At 41.8% G+C, this 20,116-nt stretch overlaps 1 protein-coding gene across 1 annotated transcript in view; it reads right to left on the reverse strand.

Moving 5' to 3' along the window:
• PPP1CB (protein phosphatase 1 catalytic subunit beta) overlaps window positions 1-19,879 on the reverse strand; it is a 36,718-nt gene extending 16,839 nt beyond the window's left edge. Inside the window, exon 1 of the mRNA XM_082218463.1 lies at window positions 19,398-19,879. Within this exon, the coding sequence (XP_082074589.1) occupies window positions 19,398-19,449 (52 nt within the window). The 5' untranslated portion in view covers window positions 19,450-19,879. The remainder of the gene's footprint in view (window positions 1-19,397) is intronic.
• Window positions 19,880-20,116: the final 237 nt, after the last annotated feature.

Raw genomic sequence — 20,116 nt, forward strand, 5'->3', positions numbered from 1 at the left:
TTTAATAGCTGTAATCCAGAAGAGTTGGGGGGAGGCACTGGAGATTGAGGAAGGGGGGATTATCTCCCCCCCTTTCATTCCTACTAAAACATCCCTGTATAATGCAGGGTGGAAATGTAGTTAGTGGTGGTGGTGAAATGTTGCTGTTGTTTAAACCTCATGGCATGCATCCACTCTCAACCATAGGTTCAAATCCCTTGCCTTGAATACTTACTAAGAGTTGTTAGGAGACAATTTTTCTATTCTAAATGTCCTCTTGACTAACCTTCGTTCCCCTTCCTGGATATGCTGGAAGAAGTTTACAGGTCCCTGTAAGACTTTAAGTATCTGCAAAGGTATATTCTTCTACATATTTAACACCTATGTAGAAACTACTACAGTGGTGCCTCGCAAGACGGAAAGAATCCATTCTGTGAGTCTCTTCGTCTTGCGGTTTTTTCGTCTTGCAAAGCAAGCCCATTAGCGGCTTAGTGGATCATCTGATAAGCGGCTTAGCGGAACAGCTGATAAGTGGCTTAGCGGATCATCTGTTAAGCGGCTTAGTGGATCAGCTGATAAGCGGCTTAGCGGCTTGGGAAAAAGGGGGGGGAAAGGAAAAAAACCCCGCAGGAACTTGCAAGACATTTTCGTCTTGCGAAGCAAGCCCATAGGAAATTCGTTTTGCGAAGCACCTCCAAAACGGAAAACCCTTTCGTCTAGCGGGTTTTCCGTCTTGCGAGGTATTCGTCTTGCAGGGCACCACTGTACTTTTGGATGGCTCTTTTTCGCTTCCAAACTGATAGTGAATTGGCCACCTATTGGAGAGAATTGCTGCCATCAAGCAAAAGCTGACAGCTGGTTTACTTGCGTATATCTCTGAAGAAGGGATCATCACTAGAAAAAAATGAAATGGAGCCACATGGACACATATTCTGTGCACCATTATTTCACTTGCCAGTGTCGGGAATGAAATCTGAGGGAGGGGTGGAGGGAGGAGTGAAAATAGTAAGTTCTTCTTTGTATACAGTATATCTATTTACCTCTGCGGGACCAAGCTGGAAAGTAAGATGTAGCTAGCCATTCGGGAAATGGGCAGCAGATACATTGCCTACAATTAAAACAAGTCCCTGCCCCCCCCCAAAAAAAGCTCCATGTCTGGAGCTGGCAGGGAGGCAAGGGTCATGTCCACTAGGCCCATGCTGGGCAGGGAGCAGCCTGCCAGACTTATGCTGCTCAAGCTTATAACTTTATTCTAACAAGACTCCCAATCCTGGGTCTCAGACAAGGTCTGCACGAACTTGAAACCCATAACTGTGCTGGCTTCCAATGTTCTCAAATGCCAAGCCCAACTGTAAGGATGTTATCAACTACTGCAGCTTTAAATCTGAAGAGGAGAGGGAGAATTATCCAACACGTTGGGAGCAAGAACCCAATCCTATGCTATAACTGCATCTAAGCATAGCAAATGTTCCAAGGATTGCACTGCAGGGGAGGAATAGGGTCCTGGCTGCCACAAATTGTTCATTTGGCTAGCAAAAAATCTTAGGAAACTACCCATAGCATATTCTGAAGAGACAGATGCAAGATAAGGGGGGAAACTGTATAGTAAAGGAAGCTTGTCACATTAATTCCAAAAACTACCATCAAACCAGAAATGTTAGGTCACCTAACCTTCAATATTCTAAGCATGCTATCTTTGACATGGCCCAGTGAGATGGCATCTCAAATCACTGATGGGGAAGATCAATGACGCCCCCCTCCAAAAAAGACTTATACATGTGAAGCCTGTCCCCATCTTAAATGGATAGCTAACTTAACAGATATACTGTAATCTCAACTGTTAAAATAATCCAACTGTCTATCACAAAGGCAGTTTTAAAATTCTATTTCTGTTTGCATCATAAGCACTTCAAAGCTGGCACAATTCAAGATTCGTGTCCTTATCATCTGAAATACAGCAGTAGTTCAGTCATATGAAGCGAACTTAAGTGATAAATTATTGATAACTGCTTCACATATTTGACAATGCTGACAAGCAGCACCACTACCAGACTGCGCTGCATGAGATTATAATTTTACTGAAATAACTACCTCATTTTGTCTTCTGAATACTTCATTTATTTGCCAAGAGTTCTCATCTAGTCAAGGAATAACCCAAACTATAAAAATGATGCTAAAAGTTCTAATAAAACATACTCCATATGAAGTCATATGGTTGATAGAAATAAATGACATCCGAAACAAAAGAGATAGGGTTAATCAGCTCAAAAAAACCACAGGTGAATAAACATAACAACAAAACTACAATCACACCTCCTCCCCCTACCCACCAAAAGGGAACGAATTCGGAGAAAAAATATAGAAATAACACATGCAAGGACAATATACTGGCCTATTACAATCAAAGAATATAAATCCCATATAAGATGCTATAGAACACACACACACAAAACAGTGAGAATATCAAGATGCAACAAGATACAAAAAAACCAAGAGTTTATTCAGGCACACACAGTCTCTCAAAATAAAAAACACCATAAGGAAATGGATGTCCAAACAAGAATAGAAACCAATATATAAAAAAAAACCACACCTATGAATAAGCCAATCCCCAAAGGGCAAACCAAGAGAAAATTAAGGGCAAACCAAGGGTAAGAACAGTAATAGTGGAAAGCAAGCTAAAGCTACTAAATTATCATATGAAGCAAAAGCTAGTATTTACTGAAAAGCTGTGTGAACATAGGCCCTCCTGTGCTCAATATTATTTACATAAAAATCCAATACTAGGCTACAGGTGATATAAGCGTAAATGGCAAAGACAACACAAGTCAAGCATGTTGGTGGGAGGCATAGAGTAGTCATTCTTTTTCTTGGCAGTGAGAGATAAATCATATTTTCCTCCCTACTAAGAACCAGAAAGAAAATAAAAAACCTATTATGACTATTGCTATTTATTATTATTTTAAGGAGCTACACATCCATTCATTAGAACAAGGTAACAAAACATTTACAGAAAAGAGGAAGATCTCTCCTAAAACTAATTCACTTTAGTTCACTTTACCAGTTTCAAATTCTTCTTTTACATAATATGAAGAGTCACATATCCATATTAATCCGTGGAAAACAAAATAGAGTGGCTTACTCTTTAAGTTAAGAAAAGAATTGGGCCTCAAGGACAAAAAGAGTTTATCAAAAAAGTAAATACTTCCGTTGTATCCAAGAAACTTACTTTTTTGTAAAAGCTCAACACAGTAAACTAGCTGGGTTTTATGTCATTTTTTTTTTGTCTTAAAAAAAGAAAAAGACTAAAGCAGAAATGTGGTGCACTTTTCGCACCTGGCAGAAGTCATGCACACACCTTCCCAAAAGAACCTAGGTATTCCATCAGCACAAGGATTTCCACTTGCACAACAGAAGTTCCTCCTTTCTCCTCACTGCAAAAATGCTTCAGAGGGGTGACGGAAACCAGAGTACTTTTTTTTTTTTTTTTGCTGGGGTGGTGGTGTTGCATTGTGCAAGGAAAAATCATTGTACTGATGGAACAAGTTGGCTGCTGTTCTGTAAAACTCACTATATACAGCAGAACATGGATGGGAAAGTATATCTCATTCATAGTAACACTGACATCCCAACCCTTCCCAGTTCCAACTAATCACGTGTAACTATATGTGTTCATTGCTGAACAGGGCAAAAATCTTACCACCTGGCAATGTCAGTTAATGAAATTTCCAGTGCGGCAAGGAGCTTCAGCCTGGTTGCCTGGACAACTACAATATATTCCCTCATCCCAACCCCCTAAAGCAGCAGCCGCAGCTGACTAGGGAATAATGGATGTGATAGGCATGAAAAATTGCACAAAAGAATGGAAGGTAAGGGTTTACACAGCCATATCCACAGACCCTGAAATTGCAGCTTTTGTAGAAAAAAAATGAGACTTTTCTTAAGGAGCATTACCATAGTGTGTTGTTCAGCAGTCTCCTCCCCTTCTCAACTATGTATTTATAATTAATCAGAAAAACTTTGAGATGGCTGTTACCAAAAGCTCTGGTGGCTGTAGCTACAAAACAGTAAATAAACTGTTCTTTCAGGCTGTGAGTTTGATATGAAATTCAATTCCTCTAAATAGGCACCACAACTAGGGGGCCTCTTAAGAAATCCTTACTGCTTTCAAGCAGTGACGTGGGGCAGAAAATTTTCTCTAGAAAATTGTCAGTTTTGTAAGTTTGGTAGTAACAATAAATTCCCATTAATCACAGATCAGCACTGGGGAGAAAGAAAAAGAGCCGCATGGACCCAGGTTCAGTCTACCATTATTTCACAATAAACGGATGCCACTTGAAACAAGTTCAGCTACTTCAAAGTTTTTAGCTCAATTTACTAAAAATATATAAAATGAAAATGCTAAGTCAAATCAATCTAGGGCATCAGAACATTTTCCTATGGGAACTATTGTATGCAGTTCTACCTAAATTGCTTCCCTAGCCCGAACCAGTGCTTCCAAATGCCAGCCCAGCAAAACAGCTGAAATCTCATTTCTTGCCAGATCACAGCATGCAGTTACTACTAGCAATGGTGTGGATTTTCCAGAAATTTCTGGTTTAGATTTACTAAATTCCTAAGTTGATTGGGATCTGAATGATCATGGTTACATTTTATTTTGTAAACAAAATTTTAAGAAGTATTCCATATTAATTTGACTTCCTCAATATCTCAAGAGGTTTCTAATAACCTGAGGTATTTAAACTGAAAAATTTCACGGCAGGGGGAATAACATATTATGTGGTTTAAATGTTATCTTCAAAATCAAAGACTCAACTGGAAAACCGTTGTTGTAATACAGTATTTTATGCAAATATTTTAAGATTTGTCAAATCAATAGCTTACATTTCCTTACACTGTTTTTATTTTGGGGAAGAATAAAGACACTGAAAATGCAAGTATGACATTTTGAGCACACTCATTACACGTATATGGATGCACACTCTCCAAAACTTGATTACAACCATGTAACTATCCATTTTGACTAGCACTACAGTAATTTATTACATGCATTTTTAGAAACTTCAGTTTTCCATGGGAAAATGTACCAATAGAAAATTTTCTATCCCCCATTACTAGCCAATGGCAACCTGGTAAGCACATTGAAGATCAATATATGATCTATCACAATTTTCTAAGATCAAGAGCCCATAAACTGAACCAAAACATTTCACACTGAGTACAAAGTCACAGTGAAAGTTGGAGGGCATGTCATTTGTTCAAAAGTTTAAAATCTGAATTTGAAAGAAAAAAAAATACAAACTAACTACCAAATACAGTGGTGCCTCGCAAGACGAAAAGAATTCGTTCCGCGAGTCTTTTCGTCTTGCGAAGCACGGTCCGTCGCAACTGCGCCTCTTCAAGCGGCTTTTTTTTAAAAGCGCAAGACGTTTTTGTCTTGCGAAGCAAGCCCATAGGGAAATTCGTCTAGCGAAGCAACGCAAAAACGGAAAACCCTTTCGTCTAGCGAGTTTTTCGTCTTGCGGGGCACCACTGTATATGCAATTCAGGGCCACTATTTAATTCCCAAGAAATGATCTGCTTGACAGTGGAACAGATTCCAATGAGGTGGTGGACTCTCCTTCCTTGGAGATTTTGAAGCATAGGTTGGATGGCCATCCGTCATGGATGCTTTAGTTGAGATTCCTGCATTGAAGAGGTGGACTAGATGACCCTTGGTGGTCTTTCCAACTCTACAGTTCTATGAATCTAGTATCTACAGTGAAATCCTTCTGAACAGTAAACTCCAGTGAGTTCAGTGGGACTTACCTGGAAAAAGGTGGGTACAGAAATACAATTTTAAGCAAATTATATTCTGTTTCCTTAACAAAATGATCCCAGTTAAAAGTCTCATAAAAACAACGCGTAGAAAACAATACTGTTTAGTCTATATGTTGATCAAAAGAAACTAATACCAACTTCTCCACATAGTACATTTTTGTTTCTGTGAATTACCATAATTTGCTCCAGATTCTGTATGAACCTCCCCCTGTATTTATTGAAAACTGCTGTCTTGGCAAAACTTGCCAGTTTGTTAACTCTACTATGAACCATCATAGGAATCTCACAAATGAATCAGCTTCTCATTGCTAAACTATATTCTAAACTTGTAAAAACATCTCTCACCTGACTACTTGTGACGATGTGGCTCATCTCTATTGCCACTGACATAACAGCGGTTACACAGATTGCTTTAATATTGCCCCGTTTTAATACAGCATAAAGGCTCTCATACTCATTTAAGCCCCAGCTTCCACAGCAAAGCTATGCAGTGACCTAAAGGCAGTGCAAAATTCTCTCTCTGTCTCCTCTACTAGCCCAGGACAAGGATATGAAATAGCAGCACACTAATAAGATTAGAAGGGAGCACAGGTACTAAGAGAAAGAGCACAGGAAAACATTTAACAACACAGGGGAATAGAACTGAAAAGTCTAAAATTTATTGTCAAAACACACACTGTCCAGTCTTTTTAACGTCCAGCACAGCAGCAATGCAAGAAAAAGCATAGTCTGTTGAATTTCTGCCTGACAGATGATCATTAGAGGTGCAAGAATTCTGTTTTCCCCCAAGACAAACTGTAAACCAAAGTCCATTAAACACAAAGATTTACTTCTGAGTGGACATGTGTAACATTGTATAAGTTAACTATACAGTGAATTCTTAATAAGTCCCTGGTTTTTAGCTCCGGCACAGCAGGAAACATGCCTAAGCCTCTTTGCCAAGTTTTCACATTTGCCTTTTGTGGTAGCAGGGGGATTAGTTTACATCCACCTACACTTATCATGTAGCAGCATTTGCAAAAAAACAAAAAACAAAAAAAACCAACCTCTACTGACTACTTGTTCTCAGAGGACCCCACCACAGAGAGGATGCATCTTGAACCCTGGGGGGAGAAGGGCAAAAGACAAAGATTCCAAGGACTGGAAAATAAGCCAGAAGCTGGGAAAATACACTAAAGCAAAAAAGGAAAATAGAAGCTCTTTCGGATCCTCAGGGATTCCCATTGCTTTGTGTCCAAACATCTCACTTATCAATCACAGCTCTGACTTTACTCACTTTACTTCACACTGACAGGTGGGAGCAGGTAGGCTAGCTTATTTCACAGAAATAGTTTAGAAAGCTACAGGTACATTTTGCTTCACAAATTCCTAGGATGGATGGATGATACCAAAGAGTCTGGGGCCCTTGCCCAGAAATGTTAAAAGAAAGTACCAGATTGGCAACCCCATCTTCAATGTGTAACACCATGGGGCACTTGTAATAATATTCTCAAGTTTCTCTTTGGCCAAGGCTTTTTGTTCTCTAAATTCCACAACACTAATCTACAACATCCTTAGGGAAATCAGGAAACAGAAACAGCACTTGTCATTATAGCTTTTCAAGGTGCCCTTAGCAAATGAATGCCCTAGCAAATCCTCTTTTATAAGCAAATGGGAGAAGCTAGATTATGGCCCTTGGAGGGCATTTTCTGAGCTACTTGCTTTTAAAGCGCAAGATGCCTAGCCTGTTCCCAGGTAAATCTAGAATCTCACACAGGAGCTCATCCAGGAAGGCACTTATCTGCTTTCAGCCCTCTTAGGCAGCTCAAGTAAGTGGGGAAGCCCAATTTAATCTGAAAGACTAGGCTATCCCAACTTGGTGCCTTCCAGTTACTTTTTACTAAGATGGCCATGCTAGCCAAAGCTGACGGAGTTGTAGCTAGTGACGTGGGTTTTCCAGAACATTTAGAATTGAAAAATGTCCCTATGCAAATCAGGGTAATTTGCATAGGAGTTAATTGACATCAGAAAATGTTCAGTTTGTACCAGAAAGTTTTCTGATGCTCTAGTTTAGCATTTTATTTGTATTTAGTAAACTAAGCAAAAAACTTTGGAGCTGCCATGCTTGACTGATATTTATTCAACTGGCGTTCATTCATTGCTACGAATTAAGAAATGGAATATATTGTACAGAAAAATTTCCACCCCACATCACTGGTTATAGACTAAAACATCTAAAGGTCATCAAATTGAGGAACACTATTTTAGTTTCTCAACCTGTACCTCCAACAGCTCAAAAAACTGTGATGCCTTTCTTCTTCTACTAAAGACTAAACACACAGTTCTACATGCATTCTGGCTGCATGCATTCTACATGCATTAATGGATTTAATTTCTACTACCTCAGGTCAGAAGGAAACTCGGCTTGAGTTTTTGCTATCTTTGCCAACTTCCCAAAGTATAGACAAGACAGTCTCAGTGTTGCATTTGCCCCTCTATAGACCGGCTCTGATGAAGCAAAAACAGAGGATGCTGAAGAGCTTCTCTGTCCTCTCTAACAGGAGCTCATCCATTCACCTCTGAGATCCACGCTCATGTAAATGTTAGCAAAAAAATAAATCGTAAAAACTTTTAGTAAAAATTATACATAACCTAAACATAGATTCCTTTATCTTGCACATTGGCATAAGATTTTCATACTTCTAGATGCAAAAATAGTTGCAGTGGGACAAATGAAACCGCAAAGGAAAAGGTCAGATTCTGAACTACAAGCACAAAAACCAACTTCAAAATGAGTATCTGGTTGTTTTTTTCCTACAGTAAATAACACAAAGTATCTTGTAACATCTTCAAATGTAACAAAATTTATTATGGCATAAGCTTTCTATGTCTTTTATAGAATTGAAATTTCCATCAGATACAAGGAGTGGGATTCCCTGTTACGAGGTAAAGGTTGAAGTTAAATGGCAATTGTATACAACAGTACACTGACAATACAATGACAACTTAAAATATGCAAAATGATACTTCAAAACACCAGTAATTGTCTTGGGAGAGGTTACCAACATTTTAAGCCTGTGGGCACATTTGGATTCTCCAGCAAGTGTCATGGGCGCCACTCCCTTCTTTCTTCCAGACACAAAGAGATTCATGCACACACAATCTGGGTAAAAGTCAAATCCAGAGAAAGTAATCTGGCTTTGAAAAGCTCATAGAGCTGAAAGAAGAAGTGGGAAAGCTTCTTCCAACTCCATCCTTCAGCTCTATGTATTTTCAAGGAAGAAAAAGGTAGCTACCGGGGTACCTCGGGTTACAGATGCTTCAGGTTACAGACTCTGCTAACCCAGAAATAGTACCTCAGGTTAAGAACTTTGCTTCAGGATGAGAACAGAAATCGTGCAGCAGCAGCGTGGCAGGCCCTATTAGCTAAAGTGGTGCTTCAGGTTAAGAACAGTTTCAGGTTAAAAACAGACCTCCAGAACGAATTAAGTTCTTAACCCGAGGTACCACTGTACCCTTATCTTCTCATGACCGAAAGGGCAGAGGGGGCGGGGCTCAAGGATTTGTGGGCACCAGGTGATGACCCCAAGAGCACCACAGTACCCAACGGCAGCATGTTGATGACCGCTGGTCTCAGTGAACCACCACTCTATTCAGAACCCCCAAATGAACAAAATGTAACTTTTTGATATGTTGTGATTCAGCAGTTTCATAATGGAGTTTCTCTTTGAAAAACAAAATGATTCCTTCATGAAAACCAACAATTGCTCACTTGTAACAGTTCTAAAATATTTCCTCAAAACTGAAGATTTTGTCAGAGCCAAGTCAGATAAAACTGTAGATCCCAATCTCAAATAACCAGCTTTACAAAAGTGACCAGACATCTTCAATGAACCATCTCAAGTATGGCTGCTGATTCACAGGCTAGATGTTCGATAACACTGGGCAACAATTTTTTACTTTTTGAATGTTGTCTAGATTTCTACAACTGATTTAGGGTATTTTTGCACTGCTGAATCAGGAAATGGCATCCGTTTCTCTCCATCAGGTCAGGTTTTCTGTAAACTGAATGGTGGGCATTGATAAAGGTAAGTACACGTAAATTGCATGTTGCTTCACCATTTTTCAAACTTCAGGGCTTGAACTTCTGTTTCTTGGAACTCCTGGAATGCTCAGCAGCACGGAGGTCTCTCTTCAGAGTCCAACAGCAGTCAGCCATCATGACTGCATCCCAGCGACCCTGATACCTGGTCTCCATCTCTTTCATGTCCTGATGGAATCTCTCCCCCTGCTCGTCACTCATTGAACCCAGGTTCTCAGGAAACCGGTCCATATGTGAAAATAGGTAGTGCATCTTGACGCTCATGTTGCAGCCCAGGTTTCTGAAAGCAGTCAGCATGTTGTTGACAAGTTCTGCATAGTTTCTGGCCTTATTGTTGCCAAGAAAGTTCTTCACTACCAGAACAAATGCCTTCCACGCTTCCAGTTCCACTTTGTTCATTGAGTTTCCGAACTCTGGATCTCTGATGAGCTGACGGCTCTGAGGACCGTCAAAGATGCCAGCTTTCAACTTCTCCATGGTCAATCCTGGAAAAGCCTGGCACAAGTAAATGAAGCAGTCACCATCCTTGTCCAGAGCCTTGGTGAACTGCTTGATGTGCAGCGGTGGCAAGAGTATTCTGTCTCTGTCCACCAGAGGGTCGTTGATGACGTTCCTTTCTTTGCAAGGCACCAATTCCTCCCGCACAGGCCAGTCCTTCTTCGTGTAATGCTGAGCACGGTCCCTACTATCCCACATGCACAGAAAACATGGGTACTTGGTGAAGCCAGACTGTTGTCCCAACAAAAAGTTCACCATCTTCAGGTCAACACAAATAAACCACTTATGCTGATCATAACCAATTTTCTCCGGCACATACTTCACCGCTTCATAGTTCTCCTTCAGTGTACTTGAGTGAACCAGGGGTATAGAGGCAAACTGGTTGCCGTTGTGTAGCAGAACATATTTCAGTGATCTCTTGCTGCTGTCAATGAACAGTCTCCAATCTTTGGGTTCGCACTGTGGCACCCCAAGCTTGAGCAGAAGCTGCGCAATATCTGCACAGTACACCAAGTCCTTCTCTTCCAAGAAAAAACGGAGGTACTCTTGATGCCTGCTGCGCAAGAAGCTGATGCGAGCACTGTCAGAGAGGAGGTTTTTTTCCTTCAATCTGGATGCCAACAGTTCGGCAGAGTCCTTTGACAAGCTGAGGTTGTGAACTGGATCATTCAACTCCTTTTGGGAAAACGGATGTGGAGCATCACCTTCAAGAACCACTTCTTCTTCTTCATGTTCTTCAACACTGGAGGCATCTTTGTCACTAATGTCAGGAAGTTCTCCGAAGATAGGCACTGGAATTTCATCACAATGAGCTACAGGACGACGTGCTGATTGAAGATCAGGATACTTCGTGGGGCGGCTGGCTCATTAACTTAGTTTTGATCCCCCAACTTTATGCTTTGCTGGACCAATTTATGGAAGATTTCGAGGTTTTATGACTTCAAACTGATCCCTTTTCGACATAATCACCCAGAACTATCGGACCTGAATACTTCTTGTCATTAAAATAATCATTTCCAATCAAAACAATTATTTGACAAGGCATTTTACCCCCACCAACTTCTTCTAAAATGCTCCACACAAGCGTACATGTGAACAAAAACGTAAAAAAAGACATGTGGCTATAGCTCAAAAACTTGACCTGATTGAGCAAAACCAATGTGATTTTTGGATTCAGCGCATCAGATTCATCCTAAATCAGCTGAAAAAACGCAGACAACAAATTTGTTGTTGACCAGTGTAATTTATTATGAGACAGATAAATTATGCCAGATGGAACTAAAGCAGCAGTACTTTAGGTATTTAATAAAATAGCTGTACCTCATAATTTAGTCTGTAAGAAAACCCCAATACAGCAAACAATCCACTTAAAAAACACACACACAAGCAAACAGAATACCGCTCAGCAGAAAAATAGCATATTAATCATATTATGGAACCATCAAATAAGACCTCCCTCAAATGCTCAAGAGAGCCATGTCTTTCCTAACCACAGAAGGTCAATAACTAACCCAGGTATAGAATACTTTCACATGTGCAAAGAATTCCCTCCCGCTCCATAACTACTTCCTCTCTTTATATTGGTACATACTTGGTATTCACAATGTGGTGTTTGTAGATGAAACTGCACCCAAGATGACTGCCTGGAAGTGTGCATAGCCGTGAAGTGCTCATTTCCTCTTTTAGCTCCATGAACCTTTCTAGGCTGACTTTAGTACCCAAGCAGAAAGTAAAGAAAGACTGAGATAGAGTGTATCTTGTAAAAGACAGAAAAGGGCAAGGGAGAGCAATGAGACCAAACGGAGGTATTATGAAGTGGGGAGGGGGAGAAAGAAGGAGCATGTTTATTTCTCTGACTGTGCATCAGGGGCATAGCCAGGAGGGGGGCAGCTGCCCCCTAAATCAAGAAAATAAAAATGTTTAACTAACTGACCAATCAAGTCGCAGATAGCTTGGTTCCATCGTCCCCCCCACCCCAATAAATCCTGGCTATGTCTATGCTGTGCATTTCCCTCTCTTCCTCCTCTGGGTCTCTGTTTTTGTTTCCTTTTCTGTGTCCTAGGAGAGAATGATTCCTTCTAAAAGGAAATTTGTGTTTTTGTGACTGGGCAGAACCATTACAGCTGTCATTTTGTGAATGTCATGCCCCACATGACAGCCATTTGTGATAGCACTTACTGAAAATTCACAATATGGCCATGGATCCAAAACGGCTGCTGACTCATGGCAGGTACTGAAGCAGATTTTAAGAGGAACAATATTCAAGGATGTAATTAAGCCTCAATCCTACCCAATGGCAAGGGGTGACTGAACTTGATATGAGCAGGGCAGTTGGAAAATCTAATTACAGTAGTACCTCTGGTTACGTAAACTTCGGGATGTGAAAGCGGCAAACCTGGAAGTATTTTACCAGGTTTTGCCGCGCACACAAATGCAAAAACGGTCCTCCGATTGCGAAAACCTCAGGATCCGGCCGGACCTCCGGAACGGATCCTGTCTGCAACCGGAGGTACCACTGTACTGGCTTCTAACATTTTACTCCTCCAGCTTGGGAGAGACAGCAGCAGCAATCCACTGAGAAGGCCTGGCATGCGAGCGACTAACATCTGGCTGTTTCAACAGTCAGTTTCAGGCCAGAAAATTCAAAGGCAAAACGGCACTTGTTGGAAAATTATACACATCTTTGTCCCATTCCACTAGCTTTTGCATCACTGTCTTATTTTATTGTACACACACAGAGAGAATACACTGAATACAGAGCACAAACATATACAAATAATATATATATGGATATACTGTGAATACTTCAATTAGTAGATAGGGTCTCAAGGTAAAGGGACCCCTGACTGTTAGGTCCAGCTGCGGACGACTCTGGGGTTGCGGAGCTCATCTTGCTTTACTGGCTGAGGGAGCTGGCGTACAGCTTCCGGGTTATGTGGCCGGCATGACTAAGCCACTTCTGGCGAACCAGAGAAGCGCACGGAAATGCCGTTTACCTTCCCGCCGGAGCGCTACCTATTTATCTACTTGCACTTTGACGTACTTTCAAACTGCTAGGGTATGGATACTTCAAAATAAACAAGTGGTCATGAACTGGTAAAGGAGTGGCTTGCCAAGAGTTATTGGAGAGGTAACGTGTGAACAGGTGACTTCCTGGTTCACAGCTCTTGCATCCAGCGGCTGCTAGTCTATACTAGCTCTTGGGCACCCTGCTAGCTTCCAATTTGGGTTGAGGAAAGAAACTTATTATTTTGTACAGTTACTGGTAAGTTCTCTAGGAAAGGATACTCAGAAGTGACAGCAGAACTTCTAAACCAGGGGTCAGCAAACTTTTTCACAGCAGGGGGCCAGTCCACTGTCCCTCAGACCTTGTGGGGGGGGCCGGACTATATTTGGGGGGGGGAATATGAACGAATTCCTATGCCCCACAAATAACCCAGAGATGCATTTTAAATAAAAGGGCACATTCTACTCATGTAAAAACACACTGATTCCAGGAACGTCCATGGGCCAGATTTAGAAGGCGATTGGGCCGGATCCGGCCCCCGGGTCTTAGTTTGCCTACCCATGTTCTAAACTCTTAAAGAAAAGCATTCAAAGGTTAGAACCTTGAACTTGTTTTTGTCTTCAAGAGTTACTCCCCCTGTTCATTTATTTACCACAGAGATTATCACAGTTCTGTTGCAGAGGATACAATTTATGGAGTGAATACTGGTAAGGGCAGCTTTACAACTTCTTAAGGATAGCAAGTCTGACATAGCAGCAGGAAGGACAGATAGGAAAAGTTGCTTGGAAACAGAACTCAAGAGATTAAAAGCACAATCCTAACCCATAGAAGAAAGTCCCAGTGAGAGTGTGTATGCATGGTATACTTCGGTATACTGAATTGTATAAGGATTGTACTGTAAGTTGGTCATCAATGTCTGCTTTCAACGACTTCAGATAATGTTTTAACAGGAAGACATTACTAAAAGATAGTAGTTAAGTTATAAGCACGTCCTAGAAGTGATTCACTCTGTTAGTTACAGTTTTAAGAATCCAGTATGATACTGCATCTCAGAATGTGGAAATCCAATGTATATTCAGTATTGTACAGGCAAGTGGCTTCGTGCTGCATCATACAGATACTTGTAAGAGAGTAAAATAGATACTTGTAAGAGGGTAAAAATTAAACAACATGAAAACTGAAAATGAGTTTTAGCTCAGCTCAGAGAGGGAGGGAGAGAAATTATCACTATGGTAAAGGAAACACCTGTGATTTCAAACTAAAAAAAATGTTCTGGATATTTTACTTGTGAAAACTTTAAGATCATTTCCTCTAGAAACAAAAATCAGGCTGTAAAGTATTTTGGAGCCACGAGAAATAAGATAGTAGCTTCTACATCAATGCGGGCTTTCTAGAGATGCAGATGCACATAAATTGGTAAATTAAAAGAAAAAGTGGTATCCAATGTTAGCCATGCTCAGAGTAGACCACCTAAAGTTAATGTTTATGTCAAACTTTGGTTTACTCTAAGTAGAACTTAGATTAACACAACCATGTGTGTTGAACACACTAAAACAGAGAATGTCAATGTACTTAATTCCGGGGAAAAGGGAAACTGGGTGTTGGGGGTGGGAGGGGAGACAGTTAATTAGGCACCTGAAGCTGAAACAGCTTTATATTTCAAACCACATTCAAAACATCATGTACTACAAATTATCTAGGTCTCCTATTCCTAGTTCATTTTCTCCTAAAAGTCTATTGCCTCACCTTTCTGACTCATTTTTTTATAATAAATGTTTATTCATTAGCGTGATAGAAACTGAACCAATCTCCAGGTTTCTGCCAACAACATTTGAGCTCTTAACATATGGATCACTACTAATGGGTCATATTCACTTGCTTTCCCTCCAAATCTCCAGTACAATTAAATGAGCCAATTAAAGCTTAAAGCCAACAATAATATTTTTAAATAAGATTTTCCATTCATTTTTAAGATCCCTACATTCCTATGTAAGCCATGGTTCTTCTAATGCCGCCTTTCCCAACTAGGTGTACTCTGGATATTTTGGACTACATCACTCAGCATTCCTCGTGGCTGCCCATGCCGACTGAGGCTGACAGGAATTGCAGTACAACACTGTTCTGGAAAACACCAGGGTAGAGAAGGCATGTGGTGCCCAGAAGGTTGCTCAGATGGGAATGCAGCCCTTAGGCTGAAGAAAGGTTCCATGTGCCTGGCATAAAGTGAGAGTTTTATCAGAATGCAATTCTCTGCGTCCTGTGCTTGCTCTGCAAGAGGTCTGTAGAGCAACAACACGAGAATGGGCCTTTTCAGCTGTGCCTCCCCACTTGTGGAATGCTCTCCCCCAAGGAGGCTCACCTGGTGCCTTTGTTTACATATCTTGAGATGCCAGTCCTCCTCTCCCAGGCCTTTCTTTAATTAGCCAATCAATGGCCCTTTAAACAGTAAGGGGGTGCATTCTTTTTGTTTTTGGCTATGGTATGTATTTCTGTGTTTTTATATTGTAAACTGATCTATCATCGTTGGATGAAAGGCAGTATACAAAATGTATTAATAGTAACAATTACAATACCACATTGGGAAACAGCTTTATTGATGCTTCTTTATTAATTATTATCATTAAAATAATTTATATTCTGCTCCTCATTTTGAGATGAAATGCTACAGCAGTTTCTTTATAGAAATGACAAGAAAGCTTGTATAGAAATATTAAAATCCTATGAATTTAGGTATGTACCTATAAATTATGTATATAAATTGTAGGTATATAAACCTACAACAGTTACTAGGCTGCACAAACTTTTAGGGGTGAAGGCAGAGAATGAATAAGGAATTCCGCTGCTACTATAGCAGCAGCAGTATGGCTACCAGGCTACTGTTTAAACACAAGGCTATACAGTGGTACCTCGGGATGTGAACAGGATCCGTTCCGGAGCCTCGTTCGCATCCTGAAGCGAACGCAACCCGCCTCCACGCGTTTCGCTGCTTCCGCGCATGAGCATGATGTCATTTTTACTGTCTGCGCATGCGCACGCGGTGAAACCCAAAAATACTTAACTTGAAGCACATTTATCCCGAGGTATGACTGTATAACATTTTTTTAAAAACTGTCATTTTAAAAACTCAAAATAATATGTAAAAGAAAAGCCCCTCCCCTAAGTTTTATAGTAGGGAATCACTGGGTGGGGGAAGGGAGGAAGAATGTTGGCCGTGAGGTTAAGAACTCTTCTTCCTGTGTTATGCAGCTTCCCCCCTCCCCCCCCCCGGAATAAACCATTTTCCTATTCCAACTCTCTAGAACTGAATCAATAACAAATTCTCTCTCACATGCACACCCCCCCTCCTCCAATATAATGAAATATTCAGTTTCAGGTCTGGATGCTGCTCAAGAATCAAGTCATATCCTGCTCAGTTGTTTTCCTAAACTAAGAAGCCCCACTTCAGTTTTTCCTCACAGATGATGCTCCAACCAACCTCTCTATAGGTTTTGGCTGGCCTTTTCTTGCACTTTTTCCTGCTCTACAATAGCTTTTCTAAGATATGGTAGTTTACAGTTCTGGTTGCCACAAAGCATGCCACAGAAATACTGAAAATGCATTTTCCAGCTAATAATCAACATAGTCGTCTTACTTTGAAGCTCAACTCACCATAACAGCATTGTCAAATAACATGAATTAAAATGCCATCACCAGTCTGAATTACATAAAGCAAATCCTTAAAACTAAAAATCCTCTTTATCCAGGCTGCTCCTCACAGTATAGTGTATCAGTGAGACAGGAAGTTAAATGTGAAAAGTAAACAAATTTTAGACAAAGGAAGCCCATCCAGTATTTTGAAAACTCAGAAATTGTTCTATCAAAACCAAGCTTTGAAACAGCAGTATCTATGTTGAAGCAAGGCTGCACTGTCTACAGTTTGCAGTTATAGCTCACAAGTAAATCCAAAACCTGAAATGTCAGTATAGTCACCCTCCAGTTTATCTGATACATACAACTGGCAACGAAATCATAAGTATACTGGCATCAATCCAGAAAATTGCAAGTGTTCAGAACACTGCCTGTCTGGTAGTATAGTCACAGAGCTGAAGAGCAGAAACCCTTTGCAACCCCACTAAGTTCTCAGGCAAGAGTTGTCAAGATGGTATGTCTTAAGTTAGTCCCAGTTCTGGCTTCCTCTGTCTACTCCCCTTTCCCATTATAGTTAATTATTATTAAAATGTCTTACCTCAGCGAGCCTTACCCCTGCATGTCTTGCCCCTGCTTGCACACCAAACAGTTGTGATGGGCTTCTTAGCAGAGCCCCTTGTAATAATAAAAAATATGGGTGGTGCCAATACAGTGATGCTGCCCACTGCTAAACAGACTCATTGCAGATTTCAAAGATTTTGCTCCTGTACAGCAGGCACTCTACCATTAGAGTAGATACATGTGTGAAAAACTCTTTTCACATGGAGATAACCATCAGTGGATGTGAGACAAAGTTGGTTGTATGAAAGTGAGATTACATTTCACAATCCTATAGTTACACTATATTTTCAACAGTTCTCAGTTTTGCTGTATCAGTAACATTAGCACAACATAGTGTCAGCTTATCTGCACTAAAACTAAACTACAATACTGACTTACTGTACAAATGACTTCATAAGTACTTCAAACAGGATTCAGATTATTATTAGATTATTATTATGTATTAAATTTGTATATTGCCTTTCATCCAAAGATCACAGGGAGGTTCACAAAATAAAAATACAAAATGAATTGGATGTCTGCAGGTTTCTTCACTATATGTTTAAAAAACTATTTTAAATAATGTTACAGTCTTGAAAACATACCCACAAAAGTTACTAAACTGGTGAGGCCTGGCACAAGGAGGACAGATAATTCCTTCTTCCCTGCAGCAGTCTAATGCATTTCTATGCAAGACACCTAGGAGGGACAGAGTCCCTCCCCGACTAGCCTGCTCACTGTCCTGCACACAATTCCTTCTCATCTACAGAAACCAAGCTTGTGCTTTCACACACACTGTGAAAACCACCAAGTTTCACAGACATCTTTATGATCACAGAAACAATAAGCAAGATTTTAGGGGGGGACAGAACTAGATAATGCTTGAGTGTTTTGTGAGGGGGGAGTAGGAAAGGCACATGGATTTGATTTATAAATATACCTCAACAGCTGCAGGAGAAAGAAAAAAGTTCAGATTCAAGCTCTCATTTAATATCACAAAGCACTGACAAAGCACAAAAAACAAACAAACCCATACTAACACTATGACAGAAAGCAGTCGTAGGACACTGGATTATCTTTGTCCATCAAGCAGTAAAGTCAGGCGGAATTTTTAAACAAAAAGCAGCCTTAGAATGAGAATCCCGGGTTCTGGGTTAACCTGTAGTTTATAAATCTGAAGTTATAGTACATATATATATCCACAAGGGCAGGGGAGTGCTAAGAGACTGACAGCGACTGAAGCGATGGGGGAGGGAAGGATGAGACTGCAAAGGGAAACCTCGTACTTCTACCTACGCTTTTCTGCCTCTCCCGCCGTAGTAAGTTATGGGAGCGAGAGGTACTGGCGGCGAGAGGGTTTATTCCTTGGGAGACGGGTGCGGGTGGGATATGGAGGGAAAAGATAAAGGCACCCAACTTTAATTAAAGTACCCAGCGATTATCACGGCTTTCTTCCACACCCCCAATTAGGGCAAGGATAACAAACGCCTAAATGAGCTTATTAAATGAGGTTATTAGTCGGCGGCGGCGAAGGGGGGGGGGAGAGGCAGAAGAGGGAGGAAGGCGGCTGTTCTCACGACACGGGATTCACACGACCAAAGGAGAGCCCCAATACACCCTTTTCTCAGGCGCCCGCGGAGTCCGCCCCACCAAGCCCGCAAGACTCCCGTTTAGGAGGAAAAACTTCGCTCGCCCAGGTTCAGAAATGCCCCTGTCCCCGGCCTCCCCGCTCGGGCCTCCGCACCCTGCTGCCTCCAAGGAGGAGGAGGAGGGTTGCGCGCTCACCTTCTAGCAGCCTGGTGATAAGACTATCCACATTCAGTTCCCCGTCCGCCATTTTGTAGCTAATGGACTCAGTCCCGGGCGGGGACGGAAAGAGACGGTGCTTCGGCGAGGAGGCGGTGGAGGCAACGAAAGCAACAGCGTCTCGTCAAGGACCCTCCTCCCGCCGCCGGCGGCAACTCGCCCGAGCGCGGGACCTCAAAGCGCCCGGCCCAGCGAGCGTTGCGGGGAGGGAGGGGGGTCTTCCCTCAACGCTCACTCGCTTTCCGGCTCCGCTGAAGAGGGAGGGAGAGAAAGAGGCACGAAACCGAGTCCGCCAATCCTCCTCCTCCTCCTCCCCACCCTCCTGCCTGCCTTAGGCCCCGCCGCGCATGCGCCGCGAGTTCCTTTCCACGATCCTTCCTCCCGCGCCTCTTGCCGCTGTTGCTTATACTCCAACAACAACTGCGCGGGAGTATCGGGTTCGGTTCTGAGAGAGGGCTGCGGAGCGGCGCCAGCCGAGGCAACAAGCGCGCAGGCGCGACGGGCTCGCGAAGCCTCTCGCTCGTACGCCCGGGCGCTCACGTGGGCGCGCACGCGCTTCACCCTGCCTGCCTTTCTTTCTCTTCGCTCTCTCTCTCTCTCTCCCCCTCCCCTTTTCCATCCCGCTTGTGTCTCCTGGTAACCGGGCTGGGGCCTAGTGCTTAAATGCAAAGTGGAGCCTCTACGCCTGCTGCGCGCTG

Source organism: Podarcis vaucheri (assembly GCF_965113315.1).
Source record: "Podarcis vaucheri genome assembly, chromosome: 3".
Classification (NCBI taxonomy): Eukaryota; Metazoa; Chordata; class Lepidosauria; order Squamata; family Lacertidae; genus Podarcis; species Podarcis vaucheri.